This window comes from Micropterus salmoides, unplaced genomic scaffold (genome assembly GCF_014851395.1).
Source record: "Micropterus salmoides isolate LMB-PRFRI ecotype aquatic unplaced genomic scaffold, ASM1485139v1 Ms_hic_scaffold_1, whole genome shotgun sequence".
Lineage (NCBI taxonomy): Eukaryota > Metazoa > Chordata > Actinopteri > Centrarchiformes > Centrarchidae > Micropterus > Micropterus salmoides.
Window position 1 is genome coordinate 34,010,346 of NW_024040040.1, and position 23,374 is coordinate 34,033,719.

Genomic DNA, 23,374 nt, shown 5'->3' on the forward strand with positions numbered 1-23,374 from the left:
TAGAAGACTGGGGGGGAGTGAACCTAGTCAGAGCAAACAATGCAATCCGTCTCCACCAGCTACAGCAACAAATACTTATTATACGTATTCAACAACATAAAGCGAGTCAGCATTACCACTATCAGACGCATCTTGGTAAAACACAACATGACCATGAAGCAATTGTACAGGGTCCCATTTGAGAGGAACAGTGTCAGGGTCAAAGAACTTCGACATGAATATGTACAGGTAAGTGTTACAGTCCTTTACATTTACAATACACAATGGGTGCAGTCTAGTAACAGATGAATATGTACCATTGGATCAGTACCTCATAGATTCTGCTTTGAGAAAAACCATCCACAATATGTAGTTTTTGTTACAGACGATCTTGGACATGGATGGAACTGCCCAGCCGCATAGATGTATTTACACTGACAAGGCTGGATTCAACCTTAGCAAAAACAGACGACAGGGACATAATATAATTGGCCAAAGGGCAATTGTGCACATCCCAGGGCAGCGCGGGGGTAATATCACATTGTGTGCTGCCATAAGTCTTCGAGGGCTACTGCACCATCGTGCATAACCCTGTCCCTATAATGCGCAACACATAATCACATTTCTAGATGCACTTCATGATGCAGTTGTAGAGGATGGACCAGAGCAACCTAGGTTTGTTGTTGTCTGGGATAATGTTAGTTTCTATCAGGCTGCTCTGGTCCAGAACAGGTTCACCAACCATGATCAATTTGAAGTTGTGTACTTGCCCCCTTACTCGCCATTTCTAAATCCTATAGAGAATTTTTTTTCGCTTGGAGATGGCGCGTATATGACTGCCAACCATATGCCTGTATGCCTCTTCAGCAGGCAATGGAACAGGCCTGCGGAGACAATGAGTTAAGGTCAATCCAGGGATGGATTCGGCACACAAGTGGATATTTTCCCGATGCTTAGCGAGAGAAGACATTGCTTGTAATGTTGATGAGATGCTGTGGCCAGACCCCAACAGGATCTATAAGCCCACTTGTGCACAATTGTGTTCTTCTGTGTTTACAGTAGTGTATTGTTTGCTTTATTTTTGCTTTAACTGAATTTACTGTACTGTAAAATATACTAGTGTAATGTAATGATTTTGAATTAGTATTTCATTTTTTGGTTGTTGTGAAAACATGCCCTCTGTGAACTGAATAAAAACAGTGAAAACGAAAGACTGCAGTGCTTTATATAAAGTAGACTAGTGTGTTGCTACTGATCTGAAAGTGTATTCATATGATGCAAGTGGGTATCATTTTGCAGTGTTGGGCTGTTACTAGTAATGCGTTACTGTGATAATATTACTTTTCCCAGTAACTAAAGCGGTAATATTATTACTAGTAATGCTGATAGCCAAACACTAAAGGAAGAAGGGCGAACGAGGGGGAGAGGCGTTCTTTCCACAGCTGGAATTAGCTGCTGCCATTATTGTGTCACAGTCTAAGATGCCAAGAACATTGTCGTCTATTGTAAACTCTGTGCGACCAGCAAAAAGGTTCCAATTGCGAACAATTCTACATCTGATTTATTGAAGCATCTGCTGAAGCAGCACAGCGACGTGAAACTTACAGAAAGATACTCCAGCAGCTACTGTCACTAATGCTTGGACTCGTCGGGAGAGAGTGGCGTAAACGTAACGTTTTGTAACTACTGAATAGGCTACTGCTTTTATAAATAGGCCACATGTGCAGTAAAACAGCTGTTTAAAAGTCGGGATTACTTGCTTAAATTTTTTTATTTCAGCCGGTGGTGTTAAGAAACGTTAGGCCTAGGCTATATGCTTTGTAAAAACCACAGTCCTTGCTGCTGCTATGGATATGATGTTAGTTAAAAAGTTAAAAAGAGAGACAGTGTTTCCCATAATTAGCCTCTAATTTGGAAAATTCTCAACGCGGACAACCACGTACTGATCTTCCAAATTTTTATTAGGCCTATTTAAAATAATTTTTGATTAAGGAGCTGTATTGAGGAGCATATATTCGTGCAGCACCTCCTGACTCGCTCCCTCTTTCTCTCTCTCTCTCTCTCTCTCTCTCTCTCTCTCGTGAACAACGCTGCACAAACCTGTCCAACGTTAGAATAACCCCACGCTGTCATTCTGTGGCAAACACTGGAAAGTAATATAGTAACATAACTAGTTACTTTTATCTTTTATTATTTGGGTGGCACGGTGGAGCAGTGGTTAGCACTGTCGCCTCACAGCAGTGAGGTTGCAGGTTCAAACCGTTTAACCTTTCTCCCACCATCCAAAGACATGCGGACTTAGTATCCTTAAAGTGTGAGTGTGAGTGGCCCGATGTCAGCAGGGACTGGCCCCCTTGACCCTGTACGCAGGGTAAGCAGTTGACGATGGATGGATGGTGTCTTATTTGCTTGTGTGTAGAGTTTGAGAGAGAATTAGCCAGTGAAAAATGTTAATTCTTCTATGGTACGGGAGCCAGAAATACCGTAGAGAATGCACAACTGCTTCTCAGATTAATCTATATCGCTTTTACTATTTTCTAACTTGTTTCTGTTTTTTGGGTTGGCGGTTTTCAGAAAGCACAATGGTCAGAGCTTTCCATTAGTCACGAGCATCAGCAATAATACATCATTTTTGTATGAAGTCACTCCTGCATCCTGTACAAACTCAATCTTCAATTGGCTGAGGCTCTGCAACCTGTCCAGTCTAACTGGAGGGGACAGTGAAATCTTATATGATGGCAGATTTGTGTACCAGAGTTTAGTGAATGCCAGCTTATTGCTATCGAAAAGGTCACTGGGCTAGAAGGAGAATAAAACGCCTTTACTGGGGGAGTGGTGTGTATATGAGTGTATGTGTGTGTGTGTGTATGTGTGTGTTTGTGTGGGCGCAACCTGAGACAACCATGCTCATATAAGCACCACGCCCTCAAGCTGCTGCATCTCTCTCTGTCTCTCTCTCCTCTCATCAAGCTTTGGTGTCTGTTACCTTCAGCACTCCAGGAAGCAGACACAAGGCTTTAAAATACACCCGCCTCTATGAGCGCAAAATCAATTACCAGAGAGATGAAATTCTCTGATAATGTGGCCTAATGATAATTGCCCCGAATCTGCAATGATCTGACTCACAATACAAACCACTATTGGCATTGCAGAAGCTTATTGGCAGCCAGAGTAGCTGGAATATCAATGATAATTGTTCCGATGTTGATTTGGAGCCACGTTACTGCCTGGGGTAAACATAAACCAATTGCAGAGAATTGGACTCTATGGTAAGCGGCAGGGGTCATATTTCACTCATGTTTGTGTGATTTGTGATGAGTACAGTACAGTAGAGAGGGGAAATGGTTATGTGGGAGCTAACCACTGCCTGTTTAATTGAAGCACTCGTATCACATTGACTGCCGGAGACATGAGGGCGACAGCGCGGCGCAAACTCCCACTAATTCAATAAGCAATCATCAGACTGTTAAAGGGCTGGCAATAATAATAATAAAGTCAGTTTCAACTCGGCGTCCAGAAATAGAACGGTTCCACTGAAGCATCAGGCACAGATGAATGCTGTTCATCCAGGATTCGTCCACAACACAGCCGCTGCAAAGCAAATACGACACATGCTTCAGGTTCAAATGTGGATCAATCGGAGGTCACGGGGCTGCCCAGGGGGAGAAAAGAGGGTGACCCCATTTCGGCGATGACCTCCCAGATATGACATCCTACCCCCTTCAAACCACCCTGCCCTAACTCCCCTTTGCCTTCAACCAACCTTGGCCGATCACGGGAGTCAGCATTTTCCAAAAGTGCCTGAGAGATGTCTGGCTGAATAATGTGTCCTATGAATAAAACACATTAGCTACAAAACATGTTGAATTATTCACATTTCAGAGCCCCCATCCCGCCCCATGCAGGAGATATTAGTTCTTCTGTCCCCGTATGCTTTGCACATAGTCCTCTGAGTCTCCCATGTTGGCTCCCTCTCACTTCTCTCTTGATCATTCGCTCACTGGCTTTGTCATCTGTATTTTGTTAATCCCTCTCTGTTCCTCTGTGTCTCCTCTCAGCTGACTTTCTGCTGTTGGCGACCGTCTATTTATACTCCTCAAGTTACTACTTTTCCTGGAACATCTGATTATTTATCTAAAGAGCTCTTGACGCTGTTGAAGAGTGCATTTGTTCTGAGAGAATCTTTGATGACTGTGTACCACACGACGGCCTAAAATGGATTCATCATTTAGTGTTAATCTAAGGCGACCAGCTGTGAGATTCAAAGCAAAAAGGACCCGGAATAAGGAGTAGGGCGGTTTGCTAATTAAATACTTGACCTAATATGCATCTTTTGCTCATTTTATTTTCAGCTCCACAAGGCATTTGTGATTTTCATGATTACAATGTAATTTGCAGAATCAACAGCACCACATGATTTTCAAAGGGTAAACCAGTCGACCAATCACTGCTTTTTATTGTGCTGTTTAAATATAAAATCCCTCTTACCCTGCAAAACCCAGTCACCATGATTTCACTCGTGTGCAACCCTTTGTTGGCAAATTTGTTTAGTGATTTAACAACCCCTTCCATTCTATTTTTGTGAAATTAAACCAAGGTAATTGGTTCACTATTTTAAAAAGCCCAATTGAGGGAGATTGAATCAAGTGTTATTCTTCATAAAACAACTTTAAGAAAATTAGCTGATTGTTGCAAATCTTGTCATACAAAAAACACTATTTGGATTCTGTCTCTCTTTCATACATACAGCACAGTGATGATTTAAGTTGTTGCCAGTCCATGAAATCTATTTTTTGGGAAAAAATATCTGTTTTGCATCGGAGGTATTAGACAACTTTATTTTCTGGTTTGTGTACAGCCATGCTACAGGCTCTGTGAGGCTGTACTGAGCTACAGTGGTGCTTTGAGCTAAATGTTGCACAGTGACAATGCTATCATGCAAGTTTATGGTTTACCATGTTCGGCATCTTAGCTTAGCGTGTTAGAACGCTAACATTTGATTATTAGCTCTAAACACAAAGTACAGCTAAGCCTGATGGGGATGTCATTAGTTTTGCAGGTATTTGGTCAAAACCAAGGTACATACATATATTCGTACCAAATTTCAAGGCAATCTCTCTGGTAGGTGTCAAGATATTTCACTGAAATGCATAAATGTCATGAGGGTGCTAGAGAAAAAACAGACTGATATTGCCATCCATACAGCCACTTTGCTAGCATGTCTAAAAAACTAAAGCTAGAACTGAGATGGTAGCAGGGGCACTGACAACCACTGTGGTGGAATAGACACAAGAATGGCACCACCTACTTTATCTCAAAATTCACCAGAAAATCTGACAGCAGGACACAGATCTCTCACAGGAATGCAAATACGCTGAAATGGAAAGAAACAGTCCACAGTGAAAATGACCATACGGACCAATAATGAATGCTAACGCTGAATGTTATTATGTTGGGCCACTGTGTTTGAGCAACAAATACAAAAAGGTGTTGCTTAACGTGAGAAAAACAAAAATCTGAAAATAGTGCTGCACTGAAGTTCTCATACATGCTGTTGTATTTTTAGTCCACCTGAGCACTAATTCACCCAGACATTGTCTGAATTTTCAGGCCACTCACTTGTCCAGCTCTGCAAAAAGACACACATTGATGCCACGGAATAACTGTGCTGGGGCATCTTTTTACTTTGAAATAACAACGATTGAGGGAACTCTATTTTTATGTGACTCTGATGTGTGTGGGGGTGAGGTGAGTGTGTGTGTTTTCATTGGTAAAGACACATTATGCAGTGTTTTCTGCAAGTAAGCAGCATCAACAGCACATCAGTGTTTGCACTGCACACGAGAAGCAGCTCTCTAAACAGCAGAACATGACGTCAATGGGCACCAAACCTCTATTTCTTCAGCCACAGCTACGTATCTGAGTCACACAGGCTTTGAAAGAGACTGTCACAGCTGCAGGGTCAGAACAAGCCGAGCAGACACATGATACACAGATAAGGAAGATGCCTTGGTAGTTTTTTTTTACTAGGTGTACAGGTTTTTAAAAGAGGAAATTTTGAGGTTTTCCTCACTTTTGCACATACTCACCAGGGCACAGTATGTCTCTGGAGGGTCTCCACAGGTGATGTTGGGGGGATCCAGAGTAACCTTCAAGTACTGGGTCATGTCTGCTGCCTCTGGCTGGCAGGCCATGTAGTCCCAGGTTAAGCCTTCGTCTGAGTAAATTTGGGACTTGCACACATCGTAGTGACCCCATGCTGCAGGGTAGTGCTGCATGGCCGCCTGGCAAACACCGGTCCACAGCGCCTGCAGCATCAACGCAAAATGGAAATGCATGACTGGTCCTCTTTCAGCTCCTTCTCAAGGAGCCGTATCTCCTTCTGACGGTGCGCAAACAAGGGATCCCTCTCCTACTTTCACTTACTACAACTCACTCAACTGGAGTTAGGAGGCATGCCAAACTCCCCTCAGGTGGAGCGAGGGTTGGTTTAGAAGTCTTGTTGTGTTTATTTACTATTTCTGTCTCTTTCGGGTTTCTGGAGTGGTGGATAACTTTGAGGGACAGTGAGGTTACCAGCCCATTGAGAAGATAAGAGGAGATGATCGAGGGAGGGAGGAGGACAGTGGAGGAGGAGGAGGAGGAGGAAGAGGGGGGAGGCGAAAAGGAGATAGCCCTCTGACACGCTGATAGGAAGATGAGTGACAGGTCTCCTCAGCTTGCCCGGCTGTCAATCATGGCCCTCGTCCTGCGTTGTGATCTGGCGCTGCAGAGAAACGAGAAACAGAAGAAGGGGGGATGAATATACCTCTCTTATGGGGATAGAATTTGACAGTGAGAGAACATTAGCTGGCCGTATAGCATGGGTGGAAGGTGTATGTGTGAACAGAAAGTCGGGTGGGTGCTAGATAGGGGTGCCATGTTTGTGTTTGCTATCCATCAAAACACAGAAAATCAGATAGTGAGGCCATCAGGGTGAATTGGATCCTGCTGCTTTCACACCAAACCCTGATCACACTCAACGGTAGCGAGCCTACAGTGTTACACTTTTCCCCGTCCCCTCACACTCCTCACAACCCTCACATACCCCTCACAGTGTGAGCTGGAATGAGAGTATCCATCAAGATCATAAAAGATCATGTTTTGCCAAGCGATGTATAGCTTCCTCATGGAACTCAGATACACCCTGTGCCACTTCACAATGGCTAAAGGGAATTGCATTTTTCATGGCTTTGGAAAAGATCAGTTATACTGCAAAAAACAGGCTTGATAAGTTTTGGAAGATTTGGGACATCTTTTGTAACTTCCTTGAGAGAAACGATATGGATGTAGATGTCTGGATTGATGACAAGCTGAATTGAATTTATTCTTTTTGTGTGTGTGTGTGTGTGTGTGTGTGTGTGTGTGTGTTCAGTTTCTTTCTTTAAGCTGATAGTGAAATGTCTATTCATGGACTGATGTATCGAAGCCTAAGATACTCTTTACAAATAGGCCAATGTGTACTGTTGTTTTTTTATACGATTATCATAAAAGATGATGTTTTATGCATGGTCACACATTTTGATTCTTAACTTCTCTTGATCTGATTGTGCTTTCTCAATCATAGTGAGCAGTACTGTAAGGTGCTCCACCTGGTGTAAATGTATTTGTAAATTTAAATTTCAGTGTACTAAGAGCCGATGAGAGCGGTGAGCTTGAAACAAAACAGTGAGGTTTTGGGCTGTAAAACCAAAACAATGAGCTAAAAGATGCTAAAAAAAGGGAGAGAGCTGAGAGGAACTGCAGAGCTGATGTTAATAATTCTCTGTGGGTTCATCACTACGAGCGACACCTTTTACATTATACACAGTGATCTTATCCATAGTTAATTTAAAACATATTGATTATTAATGAAAATACCAGACACCAGAATTTCACTTAAACAGGATAAAGTCAGCCACTTATACTTAATAAAGTCCCACTTTGCAATTTAGGATAAAATAGACGTTAACATAAATATATAATATATGACTAGTGCTAAGTTTCTTCTCTTAAGGGTTAGAGCTGCCCATAGCAGGAGACACTGCACTATATCACATACAGTGATTTACTTCCCAGGCTACATAGCATCCATTTATATCTGCCATCCATTGTGGGCTGTGGCCTCACTTTTCCTATTGTCTAAAGTTTTTGTATTAAAACACCTATTTAAACATGGCTGGGCATCAGGCTTGCAAACATTTAACCCCGCTTTATGATTTGTTTCCCTACTGCTCCTTCCACTGGCTACAACATGTATGTTTAATCAGAAATATTTTCTGCATTTTCCTCATTTTGTTTTTGAATTGACCTTCTTTTAAATTAGGCTGTCTTCAACCTGCCTACACCTTGATGTCTCTCTGGCCAGACGCACAGCAGTAAGCTGGTTGGCTTGCGAGCCCATGGATACAGTGAAGGTTTCCCAGCTTTCAAACAGCCGGCTGGCAGCAGGTGATTGATGGAGACCGGAGTCGATACTCTGAGACAGGAGGGACAGACTGGTAGACATTTTAGTGCTGCTCAATCAGTCAGCTGAGTCAGTGTGTGTGTGTGTGTGTGTGTGTGTGTGTGTGTGTGCTGACCAGAACACCTTGCAGTCATCAGTGATCAATTAGCAGCTACAGTGTGGATAGTCTTTGTGTTTGTTTATTGTAAAAATTGTGTTATTAACACACACACACACACACACACACACTCACACATTGCTAATTAATAAAAATTTTCATTAATCACTAGATTAGATTAGATTAGATTAGATACTGGGTATTAAATATAAACGGGTTAGTATCTGTTAAAAAGGGGGAGGACACAAAATTGTATTATAGTAACATACCACATACAGATTACTGTTTATAGAGATGTTTAAAAAATCTGGATTTCCACATGAACAAAATGTGCAAAAGCAGCACTATCAAGCACAAGCTGTGGCAGAATGACAAGGTGACATAATGTAATGTGAGAGTCTGAGAAAGACAATATGTGAAAAACAATATATTGCATATAAAGGTACAGTAGGAGCTGTGTTCCCATCTATCGGTCTACCGGACGCCTGAAGACGTGTTAAAACAACTACACACCTCCTAGATGATTCATTTCATTATAGAGACAGTGACAGGGTGCATAGATAAAGGGACACTACTGAAAAACTACAACGTGAATGCACATTTGGCACTGTTCCACATTTATGTATATATGTAAGAATGTGATAATATTAGCCTCTGCAAAATGTATATTCGACGTGTTGTACCAAAGTATAGATGTACAGCTGCACCTGTTACTGTATTTTCCCGCTGTGCCATTCAGATCCATTTCAGTTTGATGCAATGCAAACCATAATTTTAAGGAACCGGCAAGGTTGGGGGGCAAAGGCTTAGTAGCATACAAATATGTCCTATAGAAAGCAGCAAATGCACACAAAGGAAAAAAAACAACATCCTGTAAAACTACTGAAAACAAGGTGATACAGGCAGGAACATTATTAAAACGTGTCTAAAACTAGATGCAAACTGAAGAATTATCTTGCTAACTGCCCCTCATGGCATATGCTGTTTAAAAAAAAACTAGCGCAAAATGAAGATCCATCATATGAATAGAAATAAGCATTACAACACCAATATGGTTGGAAATGTTTTTGCACAAGATGATCGAGAAAGACAATGTAAAATCGATGCAAAAAAATACTAGAGCAGGTATTGTAAGTCAGAGGACAGAGGCAGGAGGAAGACGTTAACGGGGAAAAGAAATGAAGCACCTTAAATGTAAAATGTAAGAATGTCAATGGGGGAGATGTCAGCAGGTGAGAAAGCAGCCAATTATCCAGAGGAACTCTTGGCACCGAGCTCCCTGTTCCCATTAAGAGACATAATATTACCGTGTTAAGGGGGAGAGTAAAGGGATGGCTGGGAAGTGTGTGCGTGTGTAAAAGTGTGTGCAAGCACTTCACGTGCAACCTCTGGATGAAGAGGGGTTCAAGTCATGGGTAATGAGACAACAAGAGCTGGCGAGGCTTCGATAACAAGCAATCGACATCACAAACGCAGGGTCGTTATCATGCCGCCATCCTGGACACAGCGGCCCCTTCCTCTCATTACTGCCCGCTCATAACCCTCCCTCGCCCCAAGGAGACGAGGTGAGGGAGAGAAAAAGGAGAGCAGATGGAAGAAGTGTGGATGTGCATTTTAAGTGGAAAAAAATGTTGTTTTTTTTAGCACAGATTCCTCCAACCATCGATCAAGGTCCGAGGACATCAGAGGAGGCACACTCACAGGAAGTCTGAAATCCTTCCATTTACAGGAATATATATTGCATGGTTGGCACAGAGCGATGGGAGGGTGTGAGGGAGGGTGACAACAATTTTTGTACTAAAGTAATTAAAATAAAATGTTTTTTTCCCCTTCCTGCTATTGTGAATATAGCAATGCTTATAATGTACATTAACGTTCCCTGTCATAACACCTTTTATCAATGGTGTAATGGCTATGGTGTTTTATTAGGAACCATGTGGAAAAAGTCAAATGTGAAAAATAGAGATCTGACATTTTAAGGTGTAACAACAATGGGAATTGTAGTTTTAACTACTTTTAAGAGATATTTACAACAGGAAAGTTGAGTAAACAACCCCCCTCCCCCGTCAGGTTTGTTTTAAGACCAATAATAAATAATGCTTTAAATAATCATTTGTGCTGAGAAAAATCTATTCTTACCCCCTCATTAAAAATGCAGAATCTTTTAATAGGCACTAGTTTAACTACTGGACACACACTCTTGTAACTACAACTACAGAGTATGCTCACTGAAGGCTCCATGTTTCCACATCATACTTGTATACTGTGAGTTGCATCCCGGAACACGACTTCCAAGCCAGTTGTGATGCCACAAAATACTGCTCGCACTATACGTACAAATCTTAAACTGACATTCAAGGTGAGCACAGAGAAACCTTTCCCATTGCAGCAGATAAATGTGAAGACAAAATCCAAGAGAAGTAACAGTAAGAGAAACACATTTTTGAGTGGAGGGGGACTTTAGATACAGACACAGGACATGCAGATAATATATAAAGTAAAAGCAGCAAGAGGGAAACAAAAGTGGGTTCTACCTTTTAAAGATATTTACAAAAGGAAGACTTTAACAATAAACTGAAGATGCAGAACAGTGGAGAGTCATGGTCATCTAAGATGTTTTCCACTCTGCAAAGAATATTTAGGGTGGAAACGCAGGATATTTGAATGTTTTGGCTTCTTCAAAATCAACAAATTTAAAAACAGCCAAATGAATACTAGCAAAGGGGTTTAAAAAATCAGGTACTGGCAGCTTCATGTCAATTATATCAACGTAGACCTTCACCGTCTGCTAGTAAACCACATACAGTGGAGCAGTTTGTGAGGTGTTCACTCAGCCTGCCTGAAACAACAGGGGACTGTAGGTAACAACTCGCCAGTGCTGCAAACAGCAAGCTTGATTTTATATTTAAACACATGAATCTTTCACGAGGCCCGGTGGACTTGGGAGAGAGGTTTGCACCCGACCACTCGCCCGTCTCTGGGGCTGAGAAAACAGCCCTTGGTGTCCCCTTCCGTTTCACCCCCGGGGCCACTCGAGCATTACTGAGTGTTTCTCCAAATTACAAGGGAGATGTTACACGCATGTCCCTGGAGCCGCTCTTGTACATCACGCATCATCAAATGAACACATGAAGGAGCACGCCCCTCGTGTCTACCCATTTTTCAATCTCTTCTTTCTCACTTTAACCCTAAAGGTGCAGGTGGGCATGTCGTCCATGGTTAGTAATTAACATACTCAAAGCATATTTGGAACCTTTTTAGTGGCAATGTTATCAAACTGCAAAATCATATCTTTATATTTCAAAATGGCTGTTTTGTTTTGTTTTCCTCTTTCTGTCCCCAGCCACCTCTTTTTAATTGTTTCCCATATTGATTATTTTTCTTTTGACCAGTGCTTTGTGTGGGTCCCGCATTTCTCAGTCGTTCTTTGATCAAAAAGGGCCCCATTTTTTCTCACCCAGGATACACTGGAAAGAATTTTCAGGTCACAATCTCCCACCAATCACCACAAGGGGCAGTACTTACACACCTGCCTGACAATTTAACAATTCGACAAATTGGAAATGTCCCAAAATTTCAAAAATGTCTACAGCCAGTCACACAGAGTAAGGTGGAATAATTACAAGGTTACCACTGATGTCCAGGCTATTTTCCCCCCCTTTCATTTTTAATTTCACGCATTTTATGCACTTTCAAGGGCAATTTCTGACCCTGCTTCTGTCCTGTCTCTACCTACTTTCATCTTTTCTTACTCTACCTGTTTCATATTCCCCACCTGTGCCTTACTAAAAGAGAAACAAGAGAGCAGGAGAGAGAAGGGCAGAAAGACAGGAGGGCAGACAGTCAGAAACAGATGAAAGATAGATATAGATAGAAGCTGGCCCGGCTTCAGAAAAAAAAAGCCTCCTGCCTTGTCTCTGTGCTCCACTCACCAGATTTCTCTGCCTGCCTTTCCAGAATCCCTAATCTTGCCTGTTAACAACCTGCCAATAGGGCCGCTGTCCTCATGAATAAACATATGGAGAGTGGAGCATGGCCCTGCAAACATGACAGCCAGTGTTGCCGTGGAACAGCGAGCACGCCTATAACGCATCCCTGGGGCTTGCCTCCGAGTCAGCCCTTCACTTAGCGCTCTTTTCCACTTCTTAAAATGTTGCCACCTTCACTCGGCAGCCTTATGATCTTTTAATAATGATGACAGGTAGAAAATGGGTGGAGACAGCTGGTTAAGTGACTCTGTGTTGGTGATGGGTGGGCAGCCACAGAAGGATTCAAAGCTGCGGCTGGGCCCTATAGGCTTAGCCAAATAGTTTGGCTGTTTCAGTTGGCCTAACCTTGGCTAGTTATAGGCTTGCTTTGAGGGTTGTTCTCTACCTCAGATATGATAAATTATTGCCTCTGTGTGAAACCTGCATGGAATAAAAAAAAAGTGTCTCCCCTTAAAGAATTTCATTAGTTTAGAGTCTTAGTTTCTCATGTTTAAAAAGCTTTTTCCACCCTCACAAGAAACTGAAAAAGTGAAAAACAACTATTCAGGAGAAACTATTCCCGGAAAAAGGCTACATTAGTGCTAGCTATCAAATAAGCCATGCTTGAACCCTGCTGAGGTAATCATTCCTTTAACAGGACATGGCGGCAGCCTGTCTTCAAATCCAGAGTGCACTGGATCTGGACCGGTCAGGCCTCTGAAGGCTAGCAAGTTCCTGACTGCTGAAGACGTGCTTCAAGCAGCTGCATCTGCCTACATCCACTTTTACTCTCTCTGTCTCCTTTAACTCCATCCACCCCACCTTCTCCCCTGAGCTGCTGAAGCTGCCACATGCACTCTGTGTGTTCAAGAGCAGCACTTCTGACAGGGCGAGTGTGGCGATGCTGCCCCAAGTCGAGCTGAACACCCCCGGGCGTCAGTTACTCCAGTACCACATGTAGGCTGCAGCAGTGCAGGGACGGGGGGGGGGGGGGGGGGTACCCAATGAGACAGTGAGTCAAGATCACGCCGCCACCGCCCTCCCTCAGCCTCTCCTCGCCACCAAGCCTGCTTCTCTTTGCGACACAGGAACACCATATGCATTATTCAAGACACTTTTCCTAAAAGCTGCTAGCACATTATTGTGCAACCACAGTGACATGTCTGGATACTCAAAATGTCCACTTTAGCTGAAAGAATGTGTTCAGCCAGGTAGCTGTCTCATGCTGGAAATATAGGCAGGAATTGCCACATGGTTTAAAGTGACAGCTGCTAACACACAAAAGATGAGTCATTATTACCTGTCATTATTTCATATGGGATCGAATGAGTAAAGACTTAAAAAAAGACTGCAATCACAATTACTAAGCCCATTAAAAGTATTATTCTCTGACTGACTCTGACTGGATGTTGCAACTTGAAATGTGATATGAAACTTTAAATGCACAGTATAGCCTCAACCCTGCACCCAGGGGTGATCATTTTTTAATAATAGCACATCCTTAAAAGAATAATTGTTAGGTATTATCCAAATACAAGGCCAAGGTAAAAATATGTGGTTCTTGCAGATTATAAATAAAACCATAACTAAAGAGCACAGACAGCTGCAGACGACTGTAAAAGAATATCTGCCTTAAGTCAAACCCACTGGGTTGCACTGGAATCAATCAGGTTTGAATTAAATGAGCAGCTAATGTATGTGTAAAGAGAGAAGCAATCTTGAGAGCATGTAGCCTACCCAAACAAACCTAACTGCAATAGGCTGCTCATGTAATGACGTGTTAAAGGTAGGCCAATTGGCTGCACCAAACGTAAACATGCGCGATAGATAGGAAACGATTTGGCAATAAGTTCCACAAGGGGGCGCCTCCAAAGATGGCATGAAGAAATGGCGTGAAGTTTTTGATGCATTCAAGGTCGTTTGTAAATATTAATGTCCCCTCCTTTGTGGTTCAGAAAGTCTTAAAAGTTGTTTATGCAGGAAAACTCACAAAAAGACCCCCCACCCACCGCACTACAGGAGATAAATGCAGCCAGGCCAGAGCCAAGTAACTTCTAACGATGATGCACTCTGCAACACAGAGGAATCAAACTTTACATGCAAAAGGGAAAACTTACATTTCTTGAATGCGCCTCTACTCCCTTTCCCACTGCTCGTTAACGCCGTTCAACAAGTTCAGAGTAGCAGAATGAACAAGAATGAAGAATGGAGCTCTTTAAGATGCGCTCCTTAACGGGAACGTGATGAGTACGCACGTCAGTCTCTGAGGAATCGCTGCGCGCACCATCCCTCACTCGTGTTTGGCCACAGAGGGGGGGAGAAAACGATCAAGAGGAGGATCTTCCTGCCACTTCAAAACAAATGACTGATCACCGTCCTGGGGGCTCGGTCAGCACCCTGCCTGCTGTAAACGGGAGGATTTCTGAGCAGGAGCTCCGGTGCCAAAGTGTCTATCATCCTCTATCCAAGTGTCATTCCATCACGGCGTCAATCTGAGGCACAGTGATGTCCACCGAAAAGAAGAAAAAAAAACACTACTGCACAAGAAACTTTGACCCTCTGGCGTGCGTCCCTCCTCTTTTTGCCCTGTTTATAATTCCTTCATTTCCAAAGACTCCTGCGTGCAGATCTCTGCGCGAATCTCGTCCTCACTCTGTCTTCGCTTTCCTTCTCCCTGGCTCTGAATAGGTTTCAGCCACAACAGGGACATGAATCACACCAATTAGACACGGCTGCTTGAGAATATCCGCTTGCCTCAACGCATCTTCTCCTGGACGTTTCCCTGGCACGGCGCAGCACCGACCGCCCAGACGGAGATGACGGGGAAGATTATGCGCTCCCAGGCTCTATTAGATGAGACGCAACCCCCCCCCCCCCACCCCCACCCCCACCCACCGCACACCTATGGTTTCTCTCCCCACCCCTCCAGTCTGTCTCCACCTCGACTTAACCCCCCCCCCCCCCACACACACACACACACAAAACGCGCGCGCACCGTCCTCATTCGGGACCCGTTAGAAACTCCGGAGGGAGGAGGATCGCTTTTAGTTGAACCTCCTTTGGTGGAGTTCACCCGACTCGCCTGATCGCGTTAAATTATCCAACAAACGCGGGCGGTAATAGTCTCAAAGGGATGATAGCATCTGGGTAAAATAGGAGGAAAAGCTCTGACTTATACTTGGTGGTTATTACTGGGCAGCAAACCAACAATGTGTTTGCTATAAAAAAGATATTTGAAGAAAAGTGCTGATGTATTTGTGTTTCTGTTCCCGCAGATGAGAGAAATGCCACACCCCTATGTGCGTATAAAGTAAATATCGGTATCAATTAAGAATGGTAATTGTTCCAAAAAGTGATTTAATTAACCCTATTATGTAAATAAAAAAGGACCCCACCCTGGTTTTAGGTAGTTTTACTATCCTTAACTTATTCAGTAAGTATAGTTTAATCTGCAAATAGGTGTAAATGGAGGAAGTCGTCTGAATAAAATAATTCTAATAGGAAAAAGGCGTCAATCCTCTGTGAAATGACTGCGATAATTGGGCATTAAAAGGCCTAATGAAATGAAGGAGAAGGAGTCCTGCATTTTTTATTATTTCACATCAAAACTCTCAGATCTGCTGTTTGAAACTGGTGTGTTTTCTCGGATAAATTGGATGGCGCAAAAACGATTTCTGCCTCATTTGTAGGCACTACTCTGCAATAAAATTGCTGAGCCCGGGGAGTGCACCGTCTTGTTAACACAGAGTGAGAGGAGGGAGAGGGGCGGGTGTTGGAAGAAGTCGGGTTGTGACACTTGGCGCACAGGTTAACCTCGCAGCAGGTTGACAAGCCTCTACACAGATTAACGTGTCAGTGCTTACAGTCTGTATGGAGCCTCTAAAGGCCCATGGAAGCCCCCCGCTACATATCACCCTAACCTGTACTGGTGCTTGTAGAATTAGAATTAGAAATAAAGCCGGGCCTCACAGAAAACGTGCGTCCAACTCTTCTTTTTACCCGACAAAGATTGGTTTTAAAGGGTGAGATAAAGGTAAAAGATCCAGCGTGACAGCAAAATTCAATTGGATGACAAGAGCGCTGTCTCTGTGATATTTAAAAATGACAAATAATCATGTGTGGTGTTGTCTGCACAGAGCATGACTGACTCATTTCAGCAGACTTAGACGTGGAAATGCAGTGCACACACCGCGCCTTGGTTCTGTGCACCCACAGCTTGTCCTTGTGTCTTTAATAGCCTCTCTTATACAGGTGAGTTGGGCAATGCTCAAAATTGTAAGAAAAACGCAGTTTACTCTAAGAAACAAAACATCTCTTTCCTTTGCGGCGTCTATAATTTCGCAACATCTGATTTCTTTTGGTTGTACCGCGCCAAACGTTTGGCTTGTGTTAATTAGTACAAACCCATGCAAGGAAAAGGCATTGTACTGAATGAAAGCAGACAAAATAACCTTACTTTCTCTAATAACGACGCACAGTGTGTCCACCCACTCGGCGCGCGTCGTGGCAAGCTTCAAAAGTTTACGCGCCCCGGTATTTGGTTGGAGATTAATGAAATCAAAAGAAATCAGCTGCCTGAGTCTCTCACCTTGGTCTTCAGTGCTTCATACCATCGAGGACAGCCAGTCGTGTAGCCTGTTGCAGTCAAATAAATCCTCTTTAAAACGGGACATCTTAGCGCGGCGCAGGAACGGGAGAGATCGCCTTGGATGCGACCAGCTTGCCTCCGCCGCTCCCGGGGAATGGACGAGAGAGCCACCGGTACCAGCGCGACGTCACCTAGAGCAGGACACACAGGTGGAGAAAATCCTCCGAGGCAAATGACGCGATTTAAAAGAAGTTGGTTCAAATGTAGCGGCTGATAAAAACATAAGAAGATAAAAATAAGATTCCAAGTTGCTCCTTACAAAGAGCCTCAGAGACAGCAGAGAGTGGCCAGACTCACTGCGCTCAGACACAATGAGGCGGTGAGCCTCCGCCAACTGACTTTCACCTGAAGTTTATTTCTCTGTTGAAACCTGCGAGCCGCAGCTGAGTGCAACCGTGAACGAAACATGTTTAACTAGAGAAATCAGCCTATTTGATAAACCTTGGGGTTTGGGATTTTTACCACCCGACACACATTTTTTTGCCACAAGTCACTGAGATCACAGGCACATCTGATCATCAGCATTAGTAGGAGGAATTTGTTGGACATGTTTTATGGCATGACGAGAAATTGCTTTATTGCACAAACCAGTAGGAAAGACAAAGCTTTCAGGATGGTAAAATAACTTCCAAATGATGTAAACCCACTTCTCTGGGACACAGAAAGTGAAGAGAGTTATGGTAAATGTGTGTGCATTTTGAGCAACTGCTGCCAGATAGAGGCTGTCACTCACCTTGATCATATTAGACTCAATTGTTCAAATTTATAACAATTGATTTGACAATAATATAGCATTGTTTGAAATGGCAAAAGCGCTGTAAATAGTTACATGAACGCTGACCTGCAACAAAGGAACTGGAACATTGGCACCTCTTTGGCACAGTGTACAGCTGTAGCTAATATTGTATTCAATTTGCTTTTATAAAAATAGAAATATGATGCCAGTAGCTCACTTGTCCCAATTCTGAGCACTTACAGCTGAGAGGGTGGCAACATATGAGTCAGTGAGTATGTTTTGAAAGCCAGAAATCTCAAAAACAAGCCAAACTGAGTCATTGGTATTGATCAGTAAACCCAGGAATGCGGTGATTTTGGTTTATAAGACAGTTCAGATCTTAGTGAACTCCTCTTTAACTTGTAACACAGTGGAAAGGTTAAGGATACAGTGTGGCTGTGGAGACAGCTCTTCGTGCAGCTGCCTCTCTCTTTCTCTTTCTCCCTCCTCTGTGAGCCCAAGGGCAACTTGCTTGACATAAACCTCTTTTTATCTAATTCACTCAGCAACAAGAAAGAGGAGTGCACAGTGGAAAAGCCACCAACGAGCACATTTAATTCCCACTTATTGACTCAGTACAATGACACCGTATAATATGTTCACTCACAATACAGGTCTGAAGCTCATCTGCAGATTGTTAAGCTCTGTCCTGTTTTTTTTTCCCTTCAGGGCCCAAGATCACTAAGCTCAGGCAGACTGCGTTTGCACAGCGACTCTGTAAATGGAGACAAGCACCATTAAAAGGATAAACACATATATGTCTCACGTATATTAACATGTTATAGTGGGACTGTGTCAAACGAGACGTGCTAGAGGTCAGCAAGGAGAATGAAAGAAGGATGTATTTGAATGTGGAGGACAATTATTACTCATGCATGCACACAAAGACAGAAAAGAAACACACACATGTGCATACATGTCCATCAGTGGGTTAAATAGACACCAATAATCATGTGGTCTCATGTTCCAATATCCCCCCTCTAGTCTTGTGTGTTGTTAAGTTTCCTCTTTTTTTTAATTCTTGCCTTATTGCATGATGGTTATTAGAAAATAGACGGGCAAAGCTGTTTTTGCACATCCCTGTCAGGCGGACGCCAGGCGCAGAGGTATTGGATTTTTACGCCTGTTCAATGGAGGGTAATGTTGCCTTCATCCGGAGGAGTGTGTTTGTTAGCATTGGCCGGGGAGGGAGGAGGGGAAAGCGGACTCGAAGCACTTTTATGTGGTAAAATACAGCTGTGTCATCAACCTAAAGTGTGAGAGTGTGTGGGGCTGGGACAGGCAGAACAGAGAGTGGTCATGTATTTAATTCACTGGATTAGCCTGTGAAACAGACACTGATCTGGTTATTGTATCTATATATGGTTTCTCAATGTGATAACAACTGATATATTCACTACATCGTGATCAATATCCTGATATACATTTGGTAAAAGGATATTTTATCCATAAAGTGCTCACCTACTGATGTGTAGAGGTGTAAGAAGCGGTTTAATGTTATAGCTGGTCTAAAACTAAAAAGTAACTTGTAACTTAAGCTGTAAAATAAATGTGGTGGAATAAAAATATATTTGCCCTTGAAATAGTGGAGTAGAAGTATAGAGTAACAAAAAATGAAAATACTCAAGTAAAGTACAAGTTAAGTACATTACTGGAGTAAGTGTATTTAGTTACATTGTTGCACTGGGGACTTTTGACTTGGACATAAACATCAGCAGGTACAAATGTTTTTTATGCAGTAATTTTGGTAGGTAAAAATGGAATTGCAAAATGTTAAAGTCCCAAAAACATTTAAATATTTAATCTTTAAACAGTAGGAATCTGCACATTTCAGAGAAGATTTTTTTCCCCCCTGAGTCTTGTTTAGATTTAGTCAGTTTTTTCAGTCACATTTTTTGGATAGGGTGAAATCTGCAAAGAGCTGAGGAGACAAATGAAAAGGACGTGTTTTTTTTGTCGTCACTTCAGTGTTACTCTGACTGCGAGTTTTTGATGTCCTGGTTGCATGATATGGACAAGGTGAATCAAGATGGTGGCTTCAGAGTTTGCTATCTTTACTTCTTTCACAAACTGCCTGACTATGCAAAGCATCCTAACTTCTCTTGGGAGGTGAGACACTTACTAAGAGTCAGGACAAATACAGGGGATACGTTGCAATATGGAATGCCTTGGAAGGACTGTATCAGGTCAGTCTCAGCACCTTCATGCACCTGCTCCATTTGGACTTTGTGTCAAAGGTTTATCACACTTCTTTCAGCCTGGCACTAACCCTCCGCTCCAATCTGCTGCTTGCAGACCTCTGCTGCTGATCCAATCCTGCACGGTGTCCTAAACCCATAACCCAACTCACCCACATTGAAATATCATATTAAGTTATAAAACAATACCTGAGAAGAATTACACAGAGGCATAATCCAAAAAGTGCATGATTGAAAAAGGATTAGTTGGGAGGTGGAGTGGGGAGAACGTAGCCACACAGTTTGCTGGATTTGTACTTTGCTCAGAGGCTGAGAGCTGTCTGCCTCGGGCTGATTGTGAATCGGGGCCATCCCGTTCAGATTTACGTGCCCCTGCGAGTGATTTGGGATTTACTTTCTTAACAGGCACCGTCCAGATCTGTCCTTGTTGTACAGTGTGTGTCCGTCCATGAAGTCACGCCTCAGCGCTTGCAGCTGGATGCATTTGTGATAGGCAGTGGCTTTTTTCGGCTGAGATTTGCAGCTCAGGGCTAGAATAAACACTGCTTCTCATTTAAATAAGTGTACTGTTTTATTACTGTTGAGAAAAAATATAGGAACATAGAGTGGGACAGAGTTATTTCCGGGTTTAGCAGCATGGGTCAGTTCCTGTTGCTAACGCTAATGATGACAAACGTTCTGGCCTGAAGGGCCCCAGAGAAATGAAGTCCACATCTCTCGCTGTTGGGACACCAAATTAGCTTTTGTCAATACTGTGTTCCCAAATTGTCCTCACAGGATGTGCTGACAGAAATATTGGTTACTGTAACCGAATGTGGGAATTGAATCCTATTGGCTTATTTACGGTATCATTAGCATACAAGGATGAATGAGCGGCCATGATTAGATATGGTCTGCCACCAGAGTCCAGTCAGGTTTCAGCAGCGATCGAAAATTAACTCTGTAGAAACACATGAAATATTTCCCCTCACTTTTTGTAGAACCCATTGAGAGTTTTGATAAGCATGTTAATCTGGTGATTAAAAACATTAAAAGGAACAAATTACTGCAGGAATTTAAATGGGCTTTCAACACTACTGACAATTATCCCAAATCAAACCAAATTACATCATAGGGATTGAAATATTTCTTGTTTTAGTTTTAGAATACATAATTCATCACTTTTGTCACAGAGGCATGCTGTTTGATTTTAGCAAGGTGACAGTGAGGTGTTGAATGTGGAGGTGAAATACCCTGAGATCCATCATTTTTCAAACACAGTACAATGCATGCCACAACGTGTGAACTAGTTTGCATAATTTCATTTTTGTGATATGGTAAAAAGCCCAATATTGCATTATATTAAATCAGTTTGTTATTGTTATTGATTTTGTTTTTAAATGGAGTGCTGTTAAGATAGACATCAAACAACATACAGTATTGTTCTAATTTTCAGATGAATTCAGAAGGAGCCTGGTAAAACGAGCTGAAGGGCTGTGGTCAACACAGATGTGAGGAGCTGTACATTGTGTTCCCATTTTTCTAGAGGCTGACAACTCAAGCACAAACCCATACTGCCGCTGTCACATGAAAACCTGATAACTGCAAGTTGTGTCTGTCTTTTACTTGTAACTTGAGGTTTAGACTGTCACTTTTGTCTCCAGTGAGTTTCTTGAAATCTCTTCTGTGAACAACGCGGTCTGTTACAACCCAATTAATAATTCTCAAAATCTAGAAAAAGTGGTTCTCTCTTCTTCAGTCCTGCTCTGCTCCAATGAATGCACCTGCCCAGCGTCTAAAGATGTTGGATACTGTGTACCAATGTGCTTTGCATTTTATTACTGACTGTGGTTTGTTGTACACTATTATATTTGTATGCTACTGCTGAGTGACTATCACTGTGTGTGCTTAGACGCTCCTATGGGTTGACTGTTATATACGAAACTCTCCTTGGGCAGGATCCTACATGTGTAAATCAAAAGCAATATGATCTCTGCTACAGATGTCAGTTCCCTGAGTTAGAATGGAGGGGCTAAAAACTACAACTTCAAATGCATTTCTCCTTTCACCTAGAACAAAATACAGCAGGGAGACAATTCAGTTCATTGTGAATTCAGGTCAGTTTTAAAGGTCACACATTATGCAAATTTTCAGGCTCATACTTTAATTTTGGGTTTCTACTAAAAACCGTTTGCATGCTTTAATATCAAAAAACATTATTTTTCTCACACTGCCCATTGCTTCAGACACGGCCGCCCGAGCTGTCTGTCTCTTTAAGGGCCCCCTCCCTGAAAACTCAACTTTGCCAACTTACCGGAAGCCTATGAGGGCCAAATCCTATCTGGTAGAGCGCTGAATCAATGTAGATAGGTCTGGCTCAAGAATCTTCCGGTCTGAGAACTGAAGGGAACGTGAAAGCAGAGATGGGGACTCGAGTTAGAGACTTGGACTCGAGTTAGAGACTCGGACTCGAGTGCGACTTAAGTTGCACACACAGTGACATGAGACTCGACTTGAGACTCGTCCTCAAAAGACTTCAGACTCGACTCGGATTCGAGGTGTGGGACTCGTGAACAATGTCTATTCTTCTGATGAGCTTGCTGTTATTCCCTCCTTCCGTTACCCATAACCTGCCTACGTAACATGTAGCATCTGCTGTGCACGGCCGCACGTGAGAGAGGACAACAGCTGCTGTGCCATTCATCATAAACTTTGGCTTTAAAACTTACTGCATACAACAAGATCCAAACAAAGAAGCGCTGAATGCAAATAGATTAGTAACCTGTGGTGAGTGAACACCACCAGCTCCCTTGGCCATCTAACGTTAGCTTGCTTCTTGCTTTAGCTACGACCTACGAAAGTTAACTCCGACTGTCGTTTGTTATGAAAAGATGAAGGAGCGTTTGTTTTTGCCAAACTTGTGGTAGTCGATTAACGTAATCATTTACGTCCCGCTGGCTGCCATCATGTTAATTAATACCGTTGGCTAGAAAGAGGTTACAAGTTTATTGTTGATCATGTAACGTTACAGTTTTACAGTCCAACATTAACACTGGTTTGAGAATGGGGGGATGTTGACTTGCAGTAGTTTATAAGCTGTCATTGACTGCATTGCACATTACATGGTTGTGCTCTGTAAGTTAAAAACATGTTACAGCTTTATTGTTGACCACGTAACTTTACAGTTTTATTTAGTTAACTTTACACTGGGTTTGAGAGTCTGCAGGGTGTGTTGACTTACAGTA

At 42.6% G+C, this 23,374-nt stretch overlaps 1 protein-coding gene across 14 annotated transcripts in view; it reads right to left on the reverse strand.

Annotated features, from left to right (window-relative positions):
* Positions 1–17,476, reverse strand: part of ntng1a (netrin g1a) — a 111,975-nt gene extending 94,499 nt beyond the window's left edge. For 3 of the 14 annotated variants that reach the window (XM_038724853.1, XM_038724844.1, XM_038724824.1), the window contains exons 1-2: positions 14,647–15,348; positions 6,069–6,745 (exon numbers count right to left, since the gene is read on the reverse strand). In XM_038724853.1, coding sequence (XP_038580781.1) covers positions 6,069–6,317 — 249 coding nt within the window. In that variant the 5' untranslated portion in view covers positions 6,318–6,745; positions 14,647–15,348. Of the gene's footprint in view, positions 1–6,068; positions 6,746–14,646; positions 15,354–17,117 lie in introns of those variants that run through there. The other 11 variants (XM_038724862.1, XM_038724891.1, XM_038724881.1 and 8 more) reach the window with 8 other exon arrangements.
* Positions 17,477–23,374: the final 5,898 nt, after the last annotated feature.